Source organism: Bombus terrestris, chromosome 7 (assembly GCF_910591885.1).
Source record: "Bombus terrestris chromosome 7, iyBomTerr1.2, whole genome shotgun sequence".
Classification (NCBI taxonomy): domain Eukaryota; kingdom Metazoa; phylum Arthropoda; class Insecta; order Hymenoptera; family Apidae; genus Bombus; species Bombus terrestris.
Genome location: NC_063275.1, coordinates 3433572 through 3458356, shown reverse-complemented (window position 1 = coordinate 3458356; position 24785 = coordinate 3433572). Strand labels below are relative to the sequence as shown.

The window sequence follows — 24785 nt, the reverse complement described above, 5'->3', positions numbered from 1 at the left end:
AAATATACGTAAAAATAATACCTGATACTTGTCCAAAGATAAGTTGTAAAACTATTATTTTTTTATCGTCATCACTCAACACTCGTGATTATTTTGAAGAAAGAAGTAAACAGGCACGAATATAATGCTATATCGTGATGTACTTCTTTGGAGTTTAAATATACATATTTATAATACATAGAATATACATAACATGTCTACAAGATTCATTTAATCAGAAAATTATGTTAAAACAATGCGTGTAATAAATGTAATATCGCGGATGGAGTACTCGTTCATGGAACAAGTTTAACACTTGATGTGCAGTGTTTGCAATAACTCATAGCATAACATCTTGATAATAGCGGATTTGTTATTATTATTATTGGTATTATTATTTTCGTTATTATCGTTAAATACTGGAAGAAATTTACAATAAAAATAAAACGCATTTACAAAATTGATAGGATGTTATGCACTGAATTATATTTCCAATTTAGCTTATAACCATACATATCACAGCAATAATATAACTCGATCCTCCTATTTTCAGAATTTGCAACATTATCTAATGTATTTTCTAAATAATACATTCGTTTACATTTTCATAAAATTACATTTCCATTTATAGATTACTTGACTTACAAATCGTACGTGGATCGTACAGGAATTTCTTTTTTCTTTAATATTACAACTATCAGCCACATCCTTATTTCCTTTCCATAAAAAACGATCAAAATAAAATTATAAGACATAATACTATTTTCTTTTCTTCTACTGGTCTTTATACTATCATTTCTATTTCGAAATTATGAATTTACACTTTTGTTCTTCTTCATAGAAGCGAAATATAAGTGTAAGTCATAACAATGAATACATTTAAACTAGTTAGCATGATGTATACACGGAGTGTATAAATGTGAACTCATTGGAAACTAATTAAAATTCTTTATGCTGGCCACTTTTGTTATACTTATCTCCTTATATGAAATTTGTTATAAATATGTTCTATATGTTTAATAGTGTGATATACAATTGGAAAATAGAATGGCAAATGCTTAAATAATCGTAGAAGCTTCGAGTTAACAATAAATAAGCGATATTACATATAACAAAAGGCAGAACATGCCGAATTGTTTGTTCAACCAACGACTGGCTTGCTTGTATACTTTATGATGTAATTAAAGAATAATTTAGTTAATTTAATATCACCTAAAATAAATAATCATCACGTCATATTAACACCCAAGAAATTCCTGACTGTTTCATATACCATGTAACTAATCGACACAGCTGGTGCAACCTAAAAAAACAAATAAAAAATATACGAATAATTTATGATCTTTATTTATAAAAAATTAATCGTTATGTAAATTATTCCATACCTTTAAAAAGTTTGGGGTTAAACCTCTATACAAACCGCGAATACCTTCATTCTTAATAATTTCCTTAAAAACAGCAACCATAGTATTAGGCTTCCCTGGTGACATATCTGCTTGCAACCGCGTTCTGACTAGCGCTAGTGGATATGAGCACACTTGACCAGCTGTGCTTGAGGCTGTTCCACATAATAACAATATCCAGAAGGGTGGTTGTTCATTTTTGTCGTGTGTTTGTAAATACCTGTTTTTCAAAGTCTATACAAAAGAAAAGAAAAGAAAAGAAAAACCGATGTATAATATTTCAACTAAAGATTATCAAGTACCAGTCATTTTTTATATACTTACCTCGTACACAGCCAAGTCAATACCAGCATATGGAATTATTCCCATTAAATTAGGAATATAGCCTCTATAAAAAGATTTCAAACCACCTTGTCTATATATCTTCTTTGTTGCATCTACTAAACCCGAATACTCTCCTGTTTTTCTAAGAGCAAATCTAGTTTTGAGCACCTGCAATATATTACGAACAACATCACTAAAAAATAATGAAGATATTACATCGGTGTTACAGTATGTCATGTGAATTTCATACCTCAAGTGGATATATGGCTGACTGACTAATCCCACCAGCTAAAGATCCAGCCATTAATCGTTCATAAAGTCCAAGCTCTCTAATGTCATCTCCTTTAATCGTTCTCTTAATTTGCTCATAAGCCATGAATTTCAGCGCACTCTCTGGTCCAATTTTAAGTACATTTATACCATTTCCTCTCCACAGACTGATAGAGCCACCTTCGCGCAGCATGTACCTGAAGCAACTCTTGATTTTGCAGTGTCGCGTTCCATGCACCTGAAAGCATTTTTCTTTAAAATAAAGTAAAGCAGAGAGCTATTCATTTAACTGTGATTTTTAATACATATCTAATATTTTGATTCTATACTTTATTAAACTATGCCTACAATGACTTAATGGAAATATTTGCAAATTTACCATAAAAAAACTTCCATATTATACATTATATTTGTTGTATAGAACATTTTGAAATTTCATGAGTACTATAATGAGACATGACTGCCACAATTATAAACATGGTAAAATTTGAATCAAACTTGGTAGTCAATAGTTGTGTCTATTTTAGATAATACATATGATGTATTCATAAAAGTTTGCATAGTTATTCAAATACTTTTCTGAGCTATTGTATACATTTGAGCTTTACTTTCTCTTTTCCTTATTTTTTCAATCCACTGAGATAATCAACCATTTTCTTACTTTTCAGAAACTTTAATAAATTATATTACATAAAGTTAAATAGTTTGAATTTTTTTATTTAACTTTATAAAACAAATTTATTAGGATTTTTCTATTGCAAACCCACCTGCAGGTAAACTTTAATACGATCCAAAGGTGCCGTACATGTGCGTGATACACCACCTGCTACACCACCGGACACCAAATGTCGCCACCACATTCCAGAGACCATTTCACCAGTTGTGAAATCCTCAGGGACACCAATGTCCTCCCCAATGTCCATATACTGAAAAAAGAAAGCAATAACCAATATAATTATTAGATCTTATCTTTACAAACAAGTACCCTAACTAATGAACGCACCGAAAACGAACCTCCACTTTGCATTTAAAAGGAACCGTACCGCGAAAATATAGTTTTAACTTTGATAAGTCGTGCATGATTACTTCATTAACGATTAACCTTTTACCCGACATATTTTGTGACTTTGACATTTAGCTGTTATGCATAAATACATGTGACTCTCATTATTGTCAAAATACTCAAAAAAAAAAAAAAAAAAAAAAAAAATTGACAACTTGCACAACCCAAACACATATATACAGGGTGTTTTTATTGTATACAATCGTAGATTTAAAATTATAGAAGAAAAACAAGAATTTCAAGAATATTACATGATACATGATATGCTCCAAAAGTGGAGGAGGAATCTCAGAAATTTTTAAGACATTTCTACTCTTTTAAATATCTTTTTTATGCACCAATCGATATGTTCCTTTGTTTTCATTCTAAATCATTTAATTTTTCCTAATGACATTCTTTTTTATTTCCTATCTTCATTTCCAACTGATGATTTGACCTAATTACAAGAAATATCTTATATTGGTCATTGATTTGGATATTTAAATAAATTATTCGATAATATTGAATACTTAGATAATATCAAATTTTATTGGGATGTAGTTGATTTTCACTGAAAAATTTAAAAGCAATAATTTTAACGTTCGTCTGAAAAATAAACGTTTCAACGACCGCTTATCTTCCAATACATTTTGAACCAGTATTCACTGGTTAACCCCGGTCTCATCATAATACATATTCAGCTACGCTTTGCCGGTAGTCGCGTACCACGTGTCAGATAATTCTTGAACTCCGATCAACTATATGCTTCTCAAATTATTCAGGCACAGATAGGGTTTTCAACTTTCTTATCAGTTCCAGACATTACATCATATTTTGCGATTAAGCTTTCTTCATTTTTCTTATAATTCGACATGATTTCTCTCATCAAATAATCGAACTTTTTAAAACGCTATTTCAAACAATTATGAAACTCCATATACATATATCGACGCTATCTACATTTAGAAAGCGTTTTGTAGTGAAAGCTATGCGAATTAATAACAATCCTTTACATAATTTTCAAAAATGTAATCTCTAGTAATATTTCGTTCGTCGGATTTGCCTGAAATAAATATTCTAACAGTGTAAACGAAACGAAGGGGAAACATTTAGCGGTCTTGCAAACATATTAATAACTTAGGTAATTAGCTTTAAATCTATTTTATCACGAACAAATAATTATACGATAAGCTTAATATTAGCAGATCGCTTGAAAATGCAAATATTTGTTATTAATTTGACATCTATATATGTTTGTTTTTTTTAATCTCCTAAAATTCGAAATAGACGCGGCCATTAACATGATATGTACTAGTCGCGCGCCTACAATAAAAATACATGTTATTTATTTATGTGTACTTGTATTTTAAATTCTATAAGCGAGACTGTGGACGAGAAAGGTAAATGGTTGATCAAAAATATGCGGCAAAGTTGTTCTCCTTGATACAACGAGCGGCAAAAGTACCTGCATAACAATAAAAAAAAGAAAACGGATTTTATTTCCACTTCGGTAAATTAGGTATAAAAAAGATAGAATCTGCTACCAAAGAACCTTGACGCAGTTAGGTTTCACTGAATTAGATTTTGACCTTGCACGCCTTTGACTGATTATACAAGCAGCTATTATCGATATCTTTGTGTAAAAAGGCAATCGATAGCAGCATACGCCTATTAATTGTGAACATATTCGCGAGAAATCAAGTGGACGATCTTAATGTTGTAAACTTTATAGTCAATTTCCCAACTAGCACAATTCATGTGAAAAAATGTATTTCTACTGAATCTCAAGTAACGCTCTAGATGTATTTATTAAGAAAAATGACATGACCTTAAAGAAAGATATGTCGATATCCGTACAAGATGTTTGAACTGAAATGTAGTAAGTAAATTGTGAATGTTTAAAAAATCTACAGAATGCAAAAGTACATAAAATATCTAAAATAGAATACTTATTATAATATTTAGTAAATGAAATAAATTTTTATTTAGATTCCATTTCTTTAATTATGCTCATAAAAATATAAAATTGCATCAACATCCGCAGTTTAGTAATAAGACCTGATGAAAACGAATAGAGAAGCAAACTTATCTATTGCGAGAGTTTTTCTCGGAACCGTCATATCGCTTGGGAAACAAAGGACCGAGTAAAATAAATAAGAGAAATACCGATAGTAGATACTTAACTTTACGTTAAACTAAAGAATAATATCTGTATCTATATCCACGCTATCCATCATGGAACAGTTTTTTGTACCTGTTCGAAGGATAAGGATGAAAAACTCGAGTTAAAACTGAATAAATCCAAAGAACGACTGAGAGAAACGAAGTATGCAGGTTTCTGCAGATAAGTCAGGCCAGAAGCCAACAAAGCAATTTGGTACCTTGCCCAATCCTAACTTTAAAATTTTCTTCAATTCGCGTATTATTTCTTTTACATGTGAAAACACCTTAATCACGTGACAGGTCGCTAATTCTGAATCTAGCTAAATACCTAGAAGGCGCACAATTCCGGTAACTGAAGAAGAGTAAACTATAGTTAATTAAGCGTAATGCTTTTGACTCACAGCAATCATTTTTATTGCGAGAAAAACCTGACATGTAAAATGGTAGTGACTTTAGAAAACATTAGTATTAATTAGTACACTGTTTGTTTTTTCTTACAGTTAACTTTAACTATTTAAAGCAGTGTTAAATATGTTCCTTCAGAATAGAGGTCATTTAATATACTACATAACATATGTATAACGTGTAAGGTTTTGTGTACCAAAATTTATAAGGATTGAAGTACAAATATTTTTAATACGCATGTATTTACATACAAATAGAAACCTCTACTTTCGATTAATTAGAAGTAATTTGTGACGTTTTCGTTCACAAAACAATTCACTTATTCTGTTTGCAGAGAATTCTTATATTAAAATTATCGTACATAAGATAAGAGTAACATGCGTTTCGCGTTAATCTAGACACGCTGAGATGTTTTGATTAAAATGATACTCTGATAAATCTAATCAAAGATAGACATTTATCAACCGCGATTAAATATTTAAAGTTTCCGTCTTTTAACTTTCGGAACTATTCAGTTGTTCTCGTGAAAGAATGTTAGTATTTATTCGTTATTATTTAAATGGTTCTATATTTAGAAAATATATATTTAAAATGGTTTTTACTTTTTAAATATTATATTAACAGTAAAAGAAGAATATGTCTAATACTTTTGCTGATTTATTTTTATTATGATTTATGATGTATAGAAGAGTGATAAAATAATGTAGAATTGTTGGTCGGTAGAGTTATATTATTATGTCTTAAATCATAAAACAGAAATGAAACTTAGGGGAAACTGATATCAAGTCTTAAATGTCAAATAACAATAGCCTGGTTACAAGCTACAGCTTACTTTATATTGCGTATTATACATATTTGTTTCAAAAATGTATACCAATTATTTTGCAATATCTTTACAATTTTTATATTCCAAGGGATAAAATAATTTAAAGAATAGTAATCTTTCCTTAGGCTTTTAAAAGTAAGATTTGTTAACTTTCATTCTACATATATAAAAATCTAAAATGTACAAGGGATAATCATTCTAGAAATAGACTGTCTATTTTATACTTCTACATGCATGAACATTATGCAATTCTGTTGACATTATACAATACTCCTACCCAAGCATCTCACAAACGTCACTTCTGATAATAGCCATAAATAAATTTCCATAGATGACAATAATACAATTTCATTTTTAATTTTTTATTATATATATTTTTTGATACTCATATAATACTTCTACCCAGACTTCTTCCAAATGGTATTTCTGATAATAATTGGTACTCTACATGCAGTAAATAAATCTTCATAGATAGCAACAGGATAATTTCATTTTAAATTTCTTCTTTTTCATATATTTCCCTACTCACTAGTAAATAAATTTTTATTTTTTAAATAATTCAACGATGTATATAACAATTCAATTACTCATTTGTTTTCCTACTCGTTTAAAAGTTATTCTAAAATTTCAGTTTTGATGTGCTTTGCTTAACTAGAACTAATTGTAAAAGCAATTGTAAAATTTCCCGCGTAAAGTTCAGTTAGCAATGACAGACTTTTGTGCAGAACAATCTGGAACGAACTAGAGAAGGGAAAGGTTTGCATTCACGATGAATCATCGTTTGATGCTTCGCGATTGCCGGCTACACATTCCTTGTTAAAACATAACTTCATTTAATCTTGCGTACGAGTCATTCGTTTGTCCGTTCTGACAGTTGTCATCATTTATCGTAAATCCAATGCTAATTATGTACTTCCTACCCAAATTTCCAAATACGTCATGTATGCATGATTAATAAAATTAATGAAATTTTTATAGTATCATGAAATAATTATATATATATATATATCGATACTTTTAAGTTACAAATAAATTTTCATATTAAACCACGCTTACTGAAATTCAATAAATTTCTCAAGAAATTTATTCGAAAGATACGTTAAAGGAAAGTTTAGCGATATGTTTGAACCTCTGCTTTCTCTATTGTCCACCACGTGATATTTTCAGCCATAACCTCTACGCGGCCTTATAACCTCTCACAGATATCCATACCAATACAAAATATTCTTAACATCTTATTATAATCCTTAAGACTAAAATTTTATAAAAATTCATACAGAATAATAATAATTAAAACAATTTTGAACTGTTCTTTTCCCTCCCTTTCTTATGAGAGTATTATATTTAAAGTTTGAAACAAAATAAAACCACAATGAAATTCTTAACCATATTTAAACTCATTACCTTTTTCGGTGTCTATAAATAATTGCGTTATTACATCGGAGAAGGAATCGCTTACCCTTTGCAATAATTCATGGTAATTCTGAAGAAATTCCTCACAGACCATACAAGTGGACGAAACACAATCATGTTTTAGAAATCCTGAATTTTTCAACGTGTACATTATTTGTAGAATATAATTCAAGTTGTATTCACTAAATAATCTTTCCTTGTTGATACTAAAAAATCGAATTGAACTTCAATCGAGCAATTTATATGTGTACCCAACACATTATAGAGAACACAGGGCAAAGATACGAATAATGCTAAGCGAATCTTGTTGAACGAAATACAGAGGGGAACTAGATAAAACGAGCCTCGCCATTAGTCAGCGATTTGAGAGCTCGGAGTCCGATCTCAAGACTGAAGAGTGCCCAGGAACAGTACGGATATACGGGTACGAGTATTGAAACAAAGATATGGCATATGGCCGTCTAGATGGGGAAGCCCCCACTACTTTCTTGCCTACTACGTCACGTTACTCAAAGTATTTTGTATACCTGTCGCAAACTGATTTTAGCTTTCCGTATTTGCAACGTGGTTAATTTTCAGTTTGTTAAAAAATTTGCTATACAAATTGATATTTTATTAAGTTGTTAAATATGTGAAAATACAAAGACCATAGAGCAAAGAAAATTATAAGTAGATGTTTTCGCATTTATGAAAAATTCCAAGATCCAGAAATTTACAGAATGCACATAATATTCTACAATATATAAAACATGTAAAGTAAACTGCGCATCATAATACTTGGTAGATAAAATAAATCTTTTGTTCTAAACATTTTTTAACGATAAGTCACGTTTTTAGCTTTTCATTTGAGAACAATTTTAAAGTTCAATATTTTGTCAATAATATACATCTATTAGCAAAACTGCCTTTTTTAATAAACTTAGTTATGGGATTTCTTTGAAAAATATTTACATGAAAAATATTGATTCAGAAAGTATTGGTTATCATATTTTAAATATTAAGTATGAAATTAGCTTTGGCAGAGAACATCATGGATTTGTCATCTATTGTTAAAATTTTGGGACTGAATAGGTTGTTCTTCTTTTTAAGTACATTATATCAAAGTACACCCTCTTAACTATTAATAACATTAAAAATCAATTTAGAATCTAAGATAATTTGTGGAATACTGACTACTGTTCTATAATCATTGTCAATTCAATATAATTTGCATTTTCCCACATTAAGGAGAATTTATTTTTACAATAGCGATGAATAACAGATAGCATTATTGTAATAATCTAAACTCCTATTGATGTTTCAATTTAGAACGCTTGTGTATATTAACCGGAGCGTTAGTGCATTTGAGAAGGACGTGTAGCCACGTGGCCTCTTTTCACGTGAAAGTCAACTATTCCGGCACAGAAAACTGAATACCATAAGAAGCGAGCTAACTCATTGTTAGTCACACGCGGCGGTCGTACTTAATCAGTCGGTAAAAGAAATATTTTAGCAATTTTCTTTATACAGTGGCTACAAAAAGTATTCACGTATAGCCTTGTTTTTTTATAAAGTGTTTTTCTTAATCAGATTCTATACATTTGGTTTTTATACTGACAAATTTGTAGTAATCATATAAAAATACCTAGTAAGTCATATAAAATTTAATATATTTTAATCTGACTGATCAATTAAATACAATGGTGTACTAATACACTGTTTGTAGCCATTGAACGTGCGACGAAAAGGCTGCGTAAGTAAAAAGAGCATGAAAAAGTGAAATTTTGTTCACGCCATGTTGATTCCTAGGTAGAATTTGTATGCATTATGTATGTGAGTCATATATAGACTGAGACTGTTGCAGCCATAATACGCACGCACGTGAATAATGAAATGCGTCATCACGTGAGAAAACTAATAGAGACCTGAATGATAGATCTTTGATCATCAGCATTATTTCACTTCTGCCCATAAAATATTTGAAATTTTTATATATTTAGTATATGGTACAAATTAATTTTTGAAAAATTATATATATATATATATACATCATAATGTATTTTGCAATTATAAACAAAAAATAAAATTGTTTTATGGTATTTTAAAATTTTAGCTTTTCTCATGACTCATGTTTAATTATAAATTATGATTCAGATTTGAAATATTTTTAATTTGAATATTTCAGATTTCAAATTGAGAAATATTAGTGTTGGAATTATTTAGTTGCAAATTTGTAGCACAGCACTTTCTGTCTCCTGGAGACGATGACCTCGCATAGTAAGTGAGTGCACGGCTGACGAAACATTGCGAAATTTCACTATACTGAAAAATTTCGCGATATACGCTTAAATTTAAATTACAAAATGATAAAAAACAGAGATATTTTTCGTTAAATATCATCGATGGTCTTTAAATTAATTTACTGTCTATAGACAGTAACAAAATATTGATTCCAATCCGTAATTGTTTTTTGTTCTTTATCCATATATTATCTAACATATATATACACGTTTTAGTAAACAATTTCATATTTTACGCTACTCTTTTAAATAATAATCATAACAGTTATGCAAAATTAAGTTGTTATTTCAAGTTTATCACTAATAGATGTCGAAATGACCAAAAGTCTCTGATAAAAATCTGACAATGCCAAATAATTGCAAAATAAAATTAAGAGATGTTAATATTCGAACCAAACTTAAAAGTAAATGCTATTACATTACGTTACTTTAATGGTTTCTCTTCTATTAAATGAAAGCATGAAAGATAGAAAAATCGATACAAAACTCCATTTATAAGATTGTTTTGTTCAATCACTCTCGTTTCAACTAACGTCTTTTTCACTGATGTAGATATTCTCTGTTATACCGAAGAAAATGATCACAATTTAAAGATTTCAAATTCATCTTCACGAAACATCGTTGGTCGTGTTAGATTTCTTACTTTTCTCTTCTTTGCTCTAGCAATAAGATACTATACCCGTACAAAATTAAGGCGCATGCGCAAGAAAATTGTTCGAGCAGCGCATGCGTGACGAAATCAAGTCAAAGAAGGAAGGGGATGCGTTTTAGCGGGGAAAGGTGGTAGAAACAGCTGGAAAACTATCAAGGTCATTTTGAATGACAATCGCTACGTCACACCTCCGGTCAAGCCTTCTCTGTCGACGAATCAGAAGTTTAAATCGACTCGATCATTTTTCCGTATACATACACGAACTACACCCATGAGTTCATCGTACAATTAGTATATAGAGTAGTAGACGGATTTATTTGTTTTATTATACTACCGTCGAAATTAATTAATAAAAAAGAAATTAATAAAAACTGTTGTGATATTCTGTATAAAATAATATATAGCAATTATTAGACTGCAGATTTTTATATAATTTTATGATGGAACGAAATAGAATCTATATAGTCTACTAAAAATTATAACGTATATTTTATATATTTTTATGTATTCTCTGAATATTTACACTTATAAATATATAAGAATATCGACTGATTATTAATGTAGATCGTAATGTATATCATATTAATTACTTACGTTTGTATGATGCCAGTATTCAATAAGACCTAGAAGATCGGTACTCGGTGCATACAGCAAAAAATCTCGCCATTCGTTAAAGCTTATAGTAAGACTTCCATCTTTGTCCATCCTACAAATCGATATTATAAACTGTATTTTATTTTGTTATTTACATAAATAAAAAATCTTTATATCAGACTAAAAAATAAAATATTAAAATATGTTGTTGTGCATTGAACTGACCGCTGCAATAACTTCTTCGCTTCATTATAATCCATTTTTATTCCCAATTCTTCGAATGCTTTTATTAATTCCTCTAAATCGATTTTACCTGCGGAAATGAATTTCAATTACGATATGACAAATATTACGTTACGGGTTTTTTATTACATTAACAAGTTAAGTACTAACAGATAAACGAAGAAAAGAACAACGGTTATGAACTTATAGATTGCGGTTTATTTCCTTGACATTGAGTAAACTTAAGATTGTCATCCGTGTATAAAGTGATACATGAAAAGTACTACTTATGGAAAGCGATTCTTTATCCATTTAATTTTATAATTTTCTTTGTGAAATTTCATTTGAAGAAACTAATCAAGTGTAGAATTCTATTTTTTATGTATTTGTTAAAATTTCGAAATAATTTTAACTAATTTCACTTATTTCTTTAATGAAATTTATAATTTAAAGTTTTTAGAACAGTTATATACAGTAAATTTCAAACTTTAGGGAAACTAGTTCTCCTTTTTTTCGAAAGTTTATAATAAAATTTTTAATAATAACTAAGAAATTTTATCAAAAATAGAATATTATGCAAAAAAATTTTTAATTATTTTTATGTTGTAATGTGTAAGAGAAAAATAGGTATTTAATAACAATAGAATATATTTCAATCAATTAATGTCCATGAAATAGTGTGCACCAAAAATCAATGCATAAAAAATTACTTTAAATAAAAGTGTCTAGGGAAGTCGCTAACAGAGGTAGACATCAAGTTCTCTGTTATGTACATTGCACAATAGTCATTTTTTCGTACATCTACTGACCATCCTTGTTCTTGTCAAGATGAGAGAATTGCAGACGCAGATTTTTTTCATGTTCGCGAACGTAGTGTATAAATTCTGCTAGTGTAATATCACCGCTTTTAGTACTATCCGAACTGGCCAAAAATTGCTGAAAAAAAACAAAACGCTCAAATTGTATAAAAATTATTTAAGAAATTAACGTACACGTATGTGTATTTCTGAGAGAAATAAAAATTTATCCATATCGATCTCGATAAATTTTTGATAAATAAAAAACGTTTTCTTCCAATAATTTTGACGCATAAATAAATAAAAATTTGCTTTGAATTTGTATATTAGAACGCGTTTTTCCGTTGAAGCTTTAAAAAATAGTATAACACTGGGTATTAGCCTTGATGAAATCACGTAAATTGTATTAACTACAAACTTCAGCGAATATATATATATACATATATACATATGTATATATATATCGGCTTTAAGAATGTTAGTGACAACCTTCCTTAAAATAATATAAAATCTTTTGAATATCTTAAATCGGACTAGCTTACAGTATATTCAAGGTCGTTACTACATTAGTTACATAAAAATGTAAGATAAAATAAAATTTTTAATACGAGTATCTCAGAAATATAAATAAATTGGAATGTGAGTTAGAGAAAAAATAAAGCGTTAAACAGCCGGAAAATATCGTATAATGAGTAAAGTTCACGATTTTTAAATTAAACTTTATCGATATTATATCATAATTAAAATGTCCCATATAAATTATTTTATAACTAAGAAATATACAGTATTTATGGCTCATATTTTTATTGTTAACTATTATTTTTTATACAATTTATTTAATTATTACTTTTTATGAATTGATAAACATTCAATTAATAAGAAATTTTTGTTACAATTTTTCAAAGTTATTAGAAATTAAAATGGAATAGTTAAAATATGCATTCCATTATAAGAGAACAATGGAGATTTCTAATAAAGGTTAGTGCCAAGCTTTTTATGCGATATCTGCAGTCAAATTTACTGCATAGCGCGCAATGCGTGCGTACTTATTCGATGAAGTCATATATATAAAATATATTTTAAGAACATTTATAATACATTTAAATAATGTCTGAAAAATGTAAAGAATATCGTATATGTAGAAAGTAACTTTTATTTAATATCGGGCAGTTGTATGCATCCGCATTATACAGTTCGACTGTACAGTACGAATATTCACTAACAATAAATGAAGTACATATTTCATTACATATATTGCCTTACTAATTGACCAGGGATTAGAATCGAATCTGATTTTTTAACAAAGAGTGATCTATATCAAAAATGTTAAATTAATAGAAAATTAAAGTGAGATAAGAGATAATAATACTTCTATGGAAAAACAAATGAATATCGCAATTTCGAATGTACAAAGTGTCATGTACGTGTAGAACTGACTTCGCAAGTGTTACATTTATAAAACAAATAAATATGTGCCAGCTGACAGTATCTCACTCACATTTAACGGAGGAGAGAGATGTTTGGAATTTGCTACAAATATATGTATTGCTTAATGGATGGCCAGATAAAATCCTGACCCATGGTCAGTTAGAAAAGCATTACTATAACGCCGGAGTACCGGTCTATGAAGCAATGGTGGGGATAGCGACAACCAGTTAACAAGACATTAACAAAACAACTGTCCCAGCCACTTAACAAAACAGTACTCTATCTATATGAAATATATATATGTATTTTATAAATTTTTAATCGTTCCAAAACTATCTTAAAAAAAGTAATAAAGCGTTATACATGTAAATATTAATTTCTATTCAATACTCAAAAATTGCATGCATCTAGTTATGCACTTCGATCGTATACAGTAGTATTTACGAACATCTACCAAGTAAAATATGAATTATAAAATTACCTCCGCGTAGTATTTATCGACTCCAACATTACGAAGCGCTTTAGACAGATCTTTCACATCGATTCGCCCGTTTCCATCGAGATCTAGTTTTTGAAATATTTTTTCGAACCTTTTCTCATCCTCTGCCGGCAACTCATGCAAATAATGCGGTGGCATTACGCCATGCACCGCGCTCCCTCGACCATCGGGCATTATTGTATACTTTCTATATTACGAAGTATCAAATTTCTTCCCAGTATATACCTGCGTTACTGTTATACGATCTTCCTGTTTTCCTTATTTTTTATGCGTGCTTGTTTCCCGAACCACTTGCAGATTCTCAGTACGATTACTGCACGGAATGTTTCGATCGTTATACACGCCTAGTACGATTGAACTCATAGCTGCACACACGTGGTGGCTATTAAACTGTGGACATCGATTTTCCAACCATTCGTGCACTTTCTACCAATAGCAGAATATAATCTTGCGTGTCTGTTTAACTGTCAAGCTTTTACGAATACTTTATAATGTAAAAGTGAAAACATACGTCAACAAAAAAATCTCGGGTTTTCACATGCTCGTCTGTGAAACGAATACGCCTAGATTGATCGTATATTCACCATACAAAGTGGAACTATACCGCTTTTCCTCACATCCGTAGCATAACCGACCAATTGTCTATGCACAACTAAGTCCAATTCCGGTGCCACTGGAACATCCTGCATTGTGCCCTGTGTTCTATACTCAGAGACACCATCTAATGGTAGATTTCTGAATCATCTTTACGCGGCATCGATCGACAAAGGTGATTCTCCGAACGCGCGGATTTTCGAATTTTTCTTAGCGAGATTGCATTAATTTCATAATATTGTTGATTTTAATGGACAGGAATTAATTTTGTAGCGATAAATGAACAAAAAATTCATATTTGTGTTGAATAGATAAATATATTACACTCTCACTTACAGCACACTTTTTTTAGAAAATACATCAAACTTTTATGAATGTTTATAGAAGATACAAAACGTTTGAAGAATCTTACCTCGATGCAACGATATTATATTGTCAAAATATTCGTACTTCAAATTTTTTGTATTTACATGCACCGATGAATGAAAAAATTAATAGAATTGTAATATTCTTCTAAGCATTTCTTAAAGTATTTCTCAACGAAACGGACGAATGAAATCAATAATTTATGACTATATGAATATGAGACGAGATGTATTGAACAGTGTAAATATTTTTATTTATTTCTTTAGATTCTAGAGTAGTGAACGAAATAGGGTAGTAAGTACTACTGTGAATCTATCACATGTGTATATTATAATACGACTTTTTCCATAGTTATTTATTTTAGAAAAATACATTAAAAATGCCAGACTAACAATTATGTTAAACGCAATAGGCAATACTAATATGTAATGTTATTTAGAAATATATATTAACATTTTCTATGTAATAAAAACATACGCTATAAGATTTTTTATTTTACGTACAAAAGGATTTCAAGTAATTTCTTAATGTAATAATTCAAAAATGTACATACATGCATTGCCCATTATGTTTACAGCTAATGTAACAAAAAATCTTACAATCAGGAATTAATTTAACGTAAGTGTCACAAAAGTACTATTAGTACTGCTAAGTGCCAAGTGCTCACTGACTATATGCATTATATACCGATATGTATATAATTATTATTGTTTCATTATGTTCAAACAAAGAACGATAATATAGATTGTATGTGGTTTCATACCATTAACATAGGTACGTGTGTATTATTATACACATAGTGACATGTTTAACATGCAATTAATCTGAAGCTTGCACAAACAGTATTGTTGCGCTTATTACTTCCCAGTGTACACAGCCCTCTTCGCTTTTTATTCTCTACATTTATTAATGAGTCATACTACGAATAAAAACAAAATAAGCAAAGAAAGAAGAAGAAATCAAAGGGCAACATCTTTTGTGAAAAGCAGATCACTACCTAATCATAATTTCGTTAAACAACAGAAATATTCAAGGATTTTTCAAAGCTTTTTAGTTGTCTTTATAAAGGAATTATATAAAATATTAGATAGTAATTTGAAACAAAACATTATGAAATTAATAATCTTAGAAGCTTTCGTTTCTGAACAAACTGTGAATATGGTGTTCATTTACAGAAAGGAACGTTTGATCTTTCACATTCATTCTTATTTCTATTTTACAGAATATTCAAATGACTCACTTTAATCAGAATTGTAAAATCAACAAAATTTGATATTTATAACTATATCATTTGATGTAAAACGAATGTTAAATCTTGATTTAAAATGTAAGAACTACTTCCATATAAAAAGTATTTGTTAGATTTACGTCAAGAAATTAAATAGTGATCCCTTTCTGCAATATTGTCACACATTTTCTTCAGTACAATCGCCAATTATATGTTGTGACATCTACATATAACATTGTGATGAATGTATAGTGATTGCAAACGAAGTTCTCATAGACATAATAAAAAATTTGTACTACATAAACTTTTCTTTAAGATCTCATAATTGTATCTGTGAAATCAGTAACAAAATAAATAATAAAGTTTCTAACATATTTTTCAAACATATATAAATATAGTTTCAAATCTAAACATAATCAATATCAATGATACCTTCAATGTAGAACAAACGTATAGTTTAATATTTTGTATATTACATATCTTCGAATCTGCAATGGAAATATATTTTTTTATAAAAATATAAGGAAGTATTTAATTTTTTCATGTGAAAGTTTTCAATTACTCCATCTAATTAGAAGTAAAATAGATGTAGTTTGAATGGAGAAAAATGTAATTCTATACACTGGAGTAGAACAAGTTAATTTTTTCTACAATTTTTTTCACGAATGTTATTTCATATTTTATGATATATCCTGATAAACGAAAGAAACTTGCAATGATAAGTTAATAAAACAAATAAAATTGCACCATTATTCGTAATTTTTTTATAAGAAACTAGTTATGTTCTGAGATTACATTTCTTTCCATGGTTCAGAGTAATGTGCCTCTGCAGGATTCAAAAATACTGAACTCAATATGTGCAACTGTACAAAATGTCTTATATGGTCTTGTATGTGTTGCTATGTATGATTCAAAAGGCACATTTTAGTTCGAAAGAAATAATATTCTACTTGAACATATCTAGTTTTGTGTAGCAAGGCAAAACAATAGTTTTAATGAAAAAGATAGATCAATTTTCCTTTGATCTCTACATTTCATAAGAAGTCTATGCCATTTCCACTAAAACTGGAATTATGAATATCTATACTACACATTATTTCATAAAAAAGAGAAGAACCCAAAGACTATTGTAATGCATAAATCACTATACTGTAAAGAGATTACAACTTGATCAATGTATTCAGCTTGATCAAATTTTCTTATCACATGTACAAAACATTATTAACATTAATTGAGTAAATTTTTTTGTTAACAAAGAAACAAAAACCTTTCCATTAACAGATGTTATATCAAATGCAGCAAATAGCTATATCAAGAATATAAATTTTCGTCCATAAAATAAAATACATATCTCACTCATCCTGCTGTGAAAAATATTAATTCCATCTTCCTTTTTTTTTGTTTTTCCAATACAGAAATAAGAACAGTATGCCAATAATACATACGTTAATTCGTATCTAGCATAGGAAATTAAGATAATAGTTAAGAGGAAGCCAATGTGACTGTTTCTATTTCTCGTAAGTCCGTAAATCGAACATGTTTACAAATGTGAGAGCTGCAGCTCGCATAACAGTCTGTTTACATTATTTTGTTCACTTTTTAGTAACAAATAATTTTAAATCAGTGGCTCTCAGACTCTGTTGCACTAGATAAACATAAATTTACAAAAAAGAAAACTAAAAAATAAAAAATCATAAAAATTCCTTAAACCTTTCAAACATATTAACTGCTACAAACATACCAATAGTTTGAAAACCACTGTTTCGAACGAGTCAATTAGTCACAGCAAATAAATTAAAATGCAATGGTTCTTTTACCAGGCACAAATGGAATCTATAGTTAATTTTCCACTACATATTGTCAAATAAAGGAAAATTTTATACATTATTAAATTTTCCTCATTTTACCTTTTTTCTCTTTTTTTTTAATTTTTCAAGTATTCGAAACTGTAACATTTTGTACTTAAAATGTGAAATAGGACTCTTAGTACTGATTTAAAAAAAGATGGAAAAATAAAATAATTTTTGTAACTTCACAAAAAAAGGGAGAAAGCTAACAGTCATGAGAAAATTAAATTTCTCAATTACTTTTGCTCATAATCTCATTAATGTATCAATTTTGTACAAATTGTATTAAGTTGAGAACCAATTATAAATGATTATTCAAAAAAATGAATTTAGAAAAGGAAAAAAAGAAATCCGAAACTGGAATTTGTATTTTGAGACTTGGAACTAAACTTGACATCGTATTAATATTATGATACAACAAAGTGTGATATGATGTACAAGTAACTGTGTTTTATTTAGAAACATATTTTCAAATATGAAAACATGAATCGCAAAAGGAAGTACAGTAAGAAAGCTAAGTATTTAAAAAAAATTTTGTTTTATCAGCTAAAAATCAATTATTATGTGTATATATATATATTTATTTATATTTATAATTAAGATATATATATTTACATTAGAAGCAATATATATCTTAATTATGCAATATTTTAACAGAATATGTTAATTTTATGTATGCATAACACCTATATGTATCCGTATATTTTCATCATGTAACCTTGTTGCAGGTTAAATAGCATTCTTTCCGAATGTATCAATAATATAATATTCTTTGCTTCATTGTGCAAACATATAAACAAAATATACTACATCCTGTCATGTTTATAAAACACTGACATTAATTTCTGTTAAATTTTAACAAATCTGCTCTCGTTTGTTTTTGTTCTTGTCAATGAATGTCCTCATTATGATATCCATAACGGAACACCGATCAACCCTTCACTGGTTCTATAAATGTAATTCCAATGCGGCAGCTAACTCTCACTTCTTACATTGATTTTTCTTTATGATAGACTCTCTACTGCAGCTAGTAAAAAATTAAAACGATGCGACTTCCTGCATAACTAAATATGAATTGCTACATCATCATGAAAATTTCTTTGAAACGTTACATTATTTACAACTAGTTTTTTACCACCACGCTGATAATAATTTCAGGAAAAAATACATTCCCATAGTTAAAGAATTAGTATTAAGTATGAAGACGTTTTAAAGACATAGTACATGAGGAAGTAGTAAATCCACTTTTACATTATACCATACCAATAGGAGACTCTTTCATGTTAATTAGGGATGATAAATTTGTCTATCTATTCATTTGATAATGTGTGTAGTTTTCTTTTGATTTTGTTTTACAATAAAATGTTTTTTTAGGCAAATAGTAGAAATTTCACTTACTTTCAGTCATTTTGTTGAAAAAATTTAAACATGCTGATGCATGGAAGTTCGCACGGAAAATTATTTGCACATGTTAAAAAGAACATGTTCCGACAAATAATGGTCAGATCTAAGAAGTACATAATGTAGTAAGAATCACTTATCTTACTATTATTTCTTAGAATTATCCTCTTCACTTGACCAATGTTTTTCCTGTTCTTGCAGTTCGAATTCCCATCGTAATTCTAATTCCCGCATATCATTTGCGATACCTGCTTCATAGGTGTCTTCCTAAGAACCAATTTCAAGTTTTATATAAATTTTTAATCGATTATTTTTACAATAAGCAGATTTGATATACTTAATTTCTTTCTTCCAATGCAGTATCACAACATCATAACTTACTTCTTCGGGCTTATAATCCTGATTGAAATTTTGAGAACTAAGTAAATTGTTCGACGATTGAATCCAAGGTACGGTACCGTATGGACTCCAATTTCGTACGTCGTTTTCTTTTTCTCTGATGCCAGCTTCAATCATTTGTAATTCTTGTGCTAACCTTTCCCCGGCCGTAAAAGTTGCACCTTGTGTGGCAAGCTGAAAATATTTTTACATATTAATGTTATTAAATATTTTATTTGAAAGCAAACAGTAACTGAATAATACCTTCAAGTCATTAATCTTCTTCTCAAGATGTCTTAATTGTTGTTTTACCTTTTGTGACTCAAGGATTAAGCTGGAATAAATTCAATTATAATAAGATTAAATGTTCCAAATAATTAACAAGAAAATAATGGTGTATTAAATATTAGCTTACTCTTTAGACATATTATCTGGTCGTGGAAATTGCGTGTGCGTTGACGTATCGGATATATTACGACCAAATGTAATGTAACTATCTCCAAAACTACTGTTATTGATAGTCTGTATTCCTCCATTTGCACCAATTGTAGCATAAGCTGTAATAGAATATTATATTTTCTAGTGTTCCTTCTCTTGTTCCCAAAAACAATTTTCATTACACTTACGTTGATTTCCATAATACCAAGACGCAATAGAATTTGTGGTTGGCATAGATCGATAAGCAGATATTGTGGGAGATGTTCCTCCATCTGCATAGAAATTAGTAGATTGTACGCCATTAGTAGATCTAAAAGAAAATTATTTTGCTATGGCTTAATATCATGTATTTATTTTTCATAAACAATATTTCTTTACTTGATAAAGTTATAAAAAGAATTATTACCTGATTAAGTTTTTGGATAGTTTAGAAATTGGTCCATATTTACTATTTGATGATGCATCAAATGGCACAAATTCATCATCGAATAGAATGGGATCTGCGCATCGGAAATTATTGTTGCAATTCATATTTGTTGAAGAAATCATTGGATTATTTGGTGTGTTTGTCCATATAGAGAAATTCGATGATAGTGTGTCTCCTTGTATGTCATAATTCTATAAATAGAAAAAGAGAATAATAAAATATATGTTCCAAACTTTCATTGTAATTTCAATAATGAAATATTACAATCGTACCGTTTTCATCTGTGGCACTTGTTTGTTGACAATCGTTTCAAGTTGGTTTAATATTTCCATCCTGCGTTGCAGTAACATCGCCAATGTTTTGGCAACGGTTCGCTGCTATAGTATACGAGAACATTTTAACATGCAATATGCAGAAATATTTCAATATATACAGTAAAAGTTATTAACACATAACAATAATCATATTACCTTTTTAGTATTAGATATTCCATTGGTCATATTAGATGAAAGCTGCGACGAATCCCAAATATTAAGATTAGGTGCAGTGTAATCAACAGGTGTATTAGGCATAATATAATGAGAACAATGTACGTCAATATTTTTCGTCGGTACCACAGGTAACATTCCTTGAGGAGATGGTAACATATAATTCGTTAATGATCCAATAAAATTGTTTTCATTTGTTGGGTTGTGATGTTGTATTGGATTAACTTTGTTCATAGAATTAAAGCCTAAAAATGATATAATAGTAATTTTTCTAATCAATGTTTTGTATTATTTATTTTATACAAACACTTACTTTCCCTATGAGTATTATCATGTGACTTTATGGAATGATAAGATAAATCGTCATTTTGTTTAAATGTCTTATTATTTGATCCAGTAACTGATTTGTCTGTTTTCGCATCTGAATGGTTGATTCCAGGTAAACTTGATCTGAGACTCAATTTCCGACTTTTTGATCTATATCTAATAAGAGAATAGATGTACATACATAAGAGATACATTTTTACAGAATTTTCTTGAGCACGTACATGTGTACTTACTTATCTAGTTCCATGTCACTATGAGCAAATGTACAATTAGTAGACCTAGGACAAGAGCCTCTAAGTGCGAGATCTCGACACATGCTCACTTTATATTTTGGTTGCCCAGGACCTACATTGTGGGTACCATCTTGCGTTTTCCGATTACCGTGTTGTTGAATGAATTCTACTAACGCTGCGACTACAGTTCTAACAGCTTCTAATGCTGCTCGACATTCTGCTAATGTAGGAGGCTCAGTTTCTATAACAAAATTAATCAATTAAATGAATCCGAAATTAATCCAAATATTTAACTTGTTTAATATAATGTTGCAATGTAATGGATCATACCTGGGCTAGGATCTATTGCAGCTAGCAATTCTAGTTGAGGTCTTAGACTACTTAATTGTCCAGGATCAGGAGTACGTTGAAGAGCAATCACCAATTCTTGTACACTTTGAGCAAAAGATTGTGGAGTTTGAAGTTTATCTATAATACTTTGCATATGGGATTTATGGCTTGTATCTCCATATAACAATGCAGACCATTGATCAGGTGCTATTCTTAAACCAGCTTCAGTCGCAATTTGCACTATTTGAGCATCATGCTCCCTCCTCAAAGCTTCATATGTTCTAAACTCTTCTTTTAATTGCATTAATGATGAATCTCCTTCTCGTTTAGATACCTATTCAAACATTCTATTTAAGTATTCTTCTTAATAACAAATATTCATTATTGCAATTGAAGAATAATTCTTACCTTAAAACAACTTGCTCTATACAACAATTGTACAACATGTCCTATGCTAGTTTTAGAAGCTTGAGGAAAATGTGATTCTAGACGTTGAACTACAAACATAACTAATACTTTCCTAGAAAGAGCAGATCCATCTTCCAAAGCCAATAAAACAAGTTTTAGTACTTCTTCTTGCATTGCTGATAAATAAAAGAAATGTTTATTAGTATATATTACTTTATTCATATTTTTCATTGCTACTGAGTTATTTGATAGTAACATACCTGGCCCAAGAAATTGACATCCACGAGCTCTTACAGCAGCCCATAGATTAGCATTAAGTTGTTGTGGATTTTGATGTTGTAATATCAACTCTGTAACTGATCTTTCACCCAAACTTCTAGCTGCCCTTACTGCACGTGCTCTTCCTTCTGGTTCAACCAATTGACAACCAACTAAAGTTACCAATTTCCTTTGCATAGGTCGAGAAACAAGTCCAACACCTGTTGTTTAGTTAAACATAGACTCAGATTATGTAAAGTTATTATAGAATTATCTACACAAATAACCATTAATATTACCTGTAGCTAAAGAAGGATTTGTCTGACATGGTTTGAGATATAGAGCAAGTTCCTCAATACAACGTTTTGCAACCAAATAATTAGCATGGTCTTCAGGTGGTAGCAATTTTTGATAAGCTGTTGCAACATTTGTGGGAACAGGATTTCCCACCAGTTGTAATAAAGCTTCATTTACTGGTAATCTTTCTATTTCTGTATTAATAATACTCTAAAATATGTAATATAAATAAATTATAGTTCATAACAAGAAGTAATTTTATATTAAATATTTTAAATAGCAAAAGTCGAATATATAAATGTACAAGTTTATTTGTATGATAATAATAATAAAACTATTTACCTGATCAAAAGGACATTGTTTACGATGTAAATTTGCAAGGCACGTACGACATATGGTATGACCACATCCTAACGATATTGGACCACGTATGGCCACATCAAAGTCATGACAGCAAACTGGACACGAAAGAAATTCAGTCCACTGTGGTGCCTGTATTGGCATTCTGCAACAATATCATATTAAAATATTCCTTTCATTGCTTAGTTTCGCAACTTTCTGCAATACCATTACTTCTTAAGAATAATTAAAACAAATTTCATATCTATAATTAAAACATTTAATTTAATTCCTATATAATAATTCATTTACATTTATTTAATGAAATCGTAGAAACAAGAAATTACGGAATGCATCTCGCAATAAGATGAACTAATTTCGTGGAAACGTATAAATTTAGCAAATTATTAGAAGTAAATTTTATTCATTAAATTTTACTTTACACGTTTCTAGAACCAATAATAAATCTAGAACGAAACTCGGTTTTGATTGCAAAACATTTTTCTATAGCTATAAATCTCTTCGAAACAATAACGTTTTCCTATCAATTGTTTTTTATACGATGATTATAGTTTTCCTTTGATCCCATAAAGCATGAAACCAACTTTTATCTCTAGAAAATAATACGAAGAAATTATTTCGTATATAATTTTAATCACGCAATTAGATGAAAAATTTTTTAATCGTTGTCGCTATTATTCGTGTCCGTCGAATGTCTGCTCTACATAGAATAAGAAAAAAAGAAATGATATCCGCTTATGCCACGAGGAAATATGTCGATGTATTGTTGTTAAAATAACGAATAATTAATAGAAAAACTTACCTCGTTTTTGCCTTTACAAAACATCACATTAACTACTCGGTTACTTCGCATGCAGTTCTGCCATCGAAGCAAGAACAGATGAATCAGAAATCGTAAGATGAGCTCAGCACGATATTCTTCGCGTATACTTTTTTACCTCACTAGCACCCATGACGAAAACAATCTAGAAAAATAACGTTCCAACTCCTCTCGACAGAGAGCGCTATAAACAACATAATACCAAATTTTCAAAATTTTACGAATTGCAATTTTAATATAATTAAAATATAATATACATATTATATGTTTATTATAATATAACTAGTTA

At 29.4% G+C, this 24785-nt stretch overlaps 2 protein-coding genes across 7 annotated transcripts; both read right to left on the bottom strand.

The window, feature by feature from the left end:
* Positions 1-120: 120 nt before the first annotated feature.
* Positions 121-14982, bottom strand: LOC100646623 (calcium-binding mitochondrial carrier protein SCaMC-2). 6 transcript variants are annotated; one of them, XM_003396294.4, is made up of 9 exons: positions 14279-14982; positions 12382-12508; positions 11576-11663; positions 11351-11462; positions 2744-2902; positions 1957-2214; positions 1707-1874; positions 1365-1616; positions 121-1282 (listed from the first exon to the last, which is right to left on the bottom strand). In XM_003396294.4, the coding sequence occupies exons 1-9, from the start codon at positions 14468-14470 to the stop codon at positions 1208-1210; spliced, it is 1431 nt and encodes a 476-aa protein (XP_003396342.3). In that variant the 5' UTR covers positions 14471-14982; the 3' UTR covers positions 121-1207. The 6 variants fall into 6 exon arrangements, with proteins under 6 accessions (XP_003396342.3, XP_048263317.1, XP_048263315.1 ...); XM_048407360.1 differs by lacking the exon at positions 12382-12508 and having other exon boundaries at positions 14279-14410; XM_048407358.1 differs by lacking the exon at positions 14279-14982 and having other exon boundaries at positions 12372-12503.
* Positions 14983-15187: 205 nt separating this feature from the next.
* LOC100646505 (roquin-2) lies at positions 15188-24651 on the bottom strand. Its single transcript, XM_003396293.4, has 16 exons — positions 24479-24651; positions 23659-23821; positions 23319-23526; positions 23022-23240; positions 22762-22937; positions 22354-22687; positions 22024-22264; positions 21777-21946; positions 21446-21708; positions 21248-21352; positions 20955-21166; positions 20737-20858; positions 20526-20667; positions 20375-20444; positions 20114-20305; positions 15188-19999 (listed from the first exon to the last, which is right to left on the bottom strand). Exons 2-16 carry the CDS (start codon positions 23818-23820, stop codon positions 19880-19882), a joined length of 2736 nt encoding a protein of 911 aa, XP_003396341.1. The 5' UTR covers position 23821; positions 24479-24651; the 3' UTR covers positions 15188-19879.
* Positions 24652-24785: the final 134 nt, after the last annotated feature.

What these genes read in the sequence shown, in the direction of transcription:
- LOC100646623 (XM_003396294.4), bottom strand. Translation starts at nt 14,470, where the DNA reads ATGCCCGATGGTCGAGGGAGCGCGGTGCATGGCGTAATGCCACCGCAT. An exon ending in TCTTGACAAGAACAAGGATG is followed by an intron (nt 11,664 to 12,381) that starts GTCAGTAGATGT and finishes TCATTTCCGCAG; the next exon opens with GTAAAATCGATTTAGAGGAA. An exon ending in CAGCCATATATCCACTTGAG is followed by an intron (nt 1,875 to 1,956) that starts GTATGAAATTCA and finishes AATATATTGCAG; the next exon opens with GTGCTCAAAACTAGATTTGC.
- LOC100646505 (XM_003396293.4), bottom strand. Translation starts at nt 23,820, where the DNA reads ATGCCAATACAGGCACCACAGTGGACTGAATTTCTTTCGTGTCCAGTT. An exon ending in TGCAATAGATCCTAGCCCAG is followed by an intron (nt 22,265 to 22,353) that starts GTATGATCCATT and finishes ATTTTGTTATAG; the next exon opens with AAACTGAGCCTCCTACATTA. An exon ending in CCAGATAATATGTCTAAAGA is followed by an intron (nt 20,445 to 20,525) that starts GTAAGCTAATAT and finishes AATTTATTCCAG; the next exon opens with CTTAATCCTTGAGTCACAAA.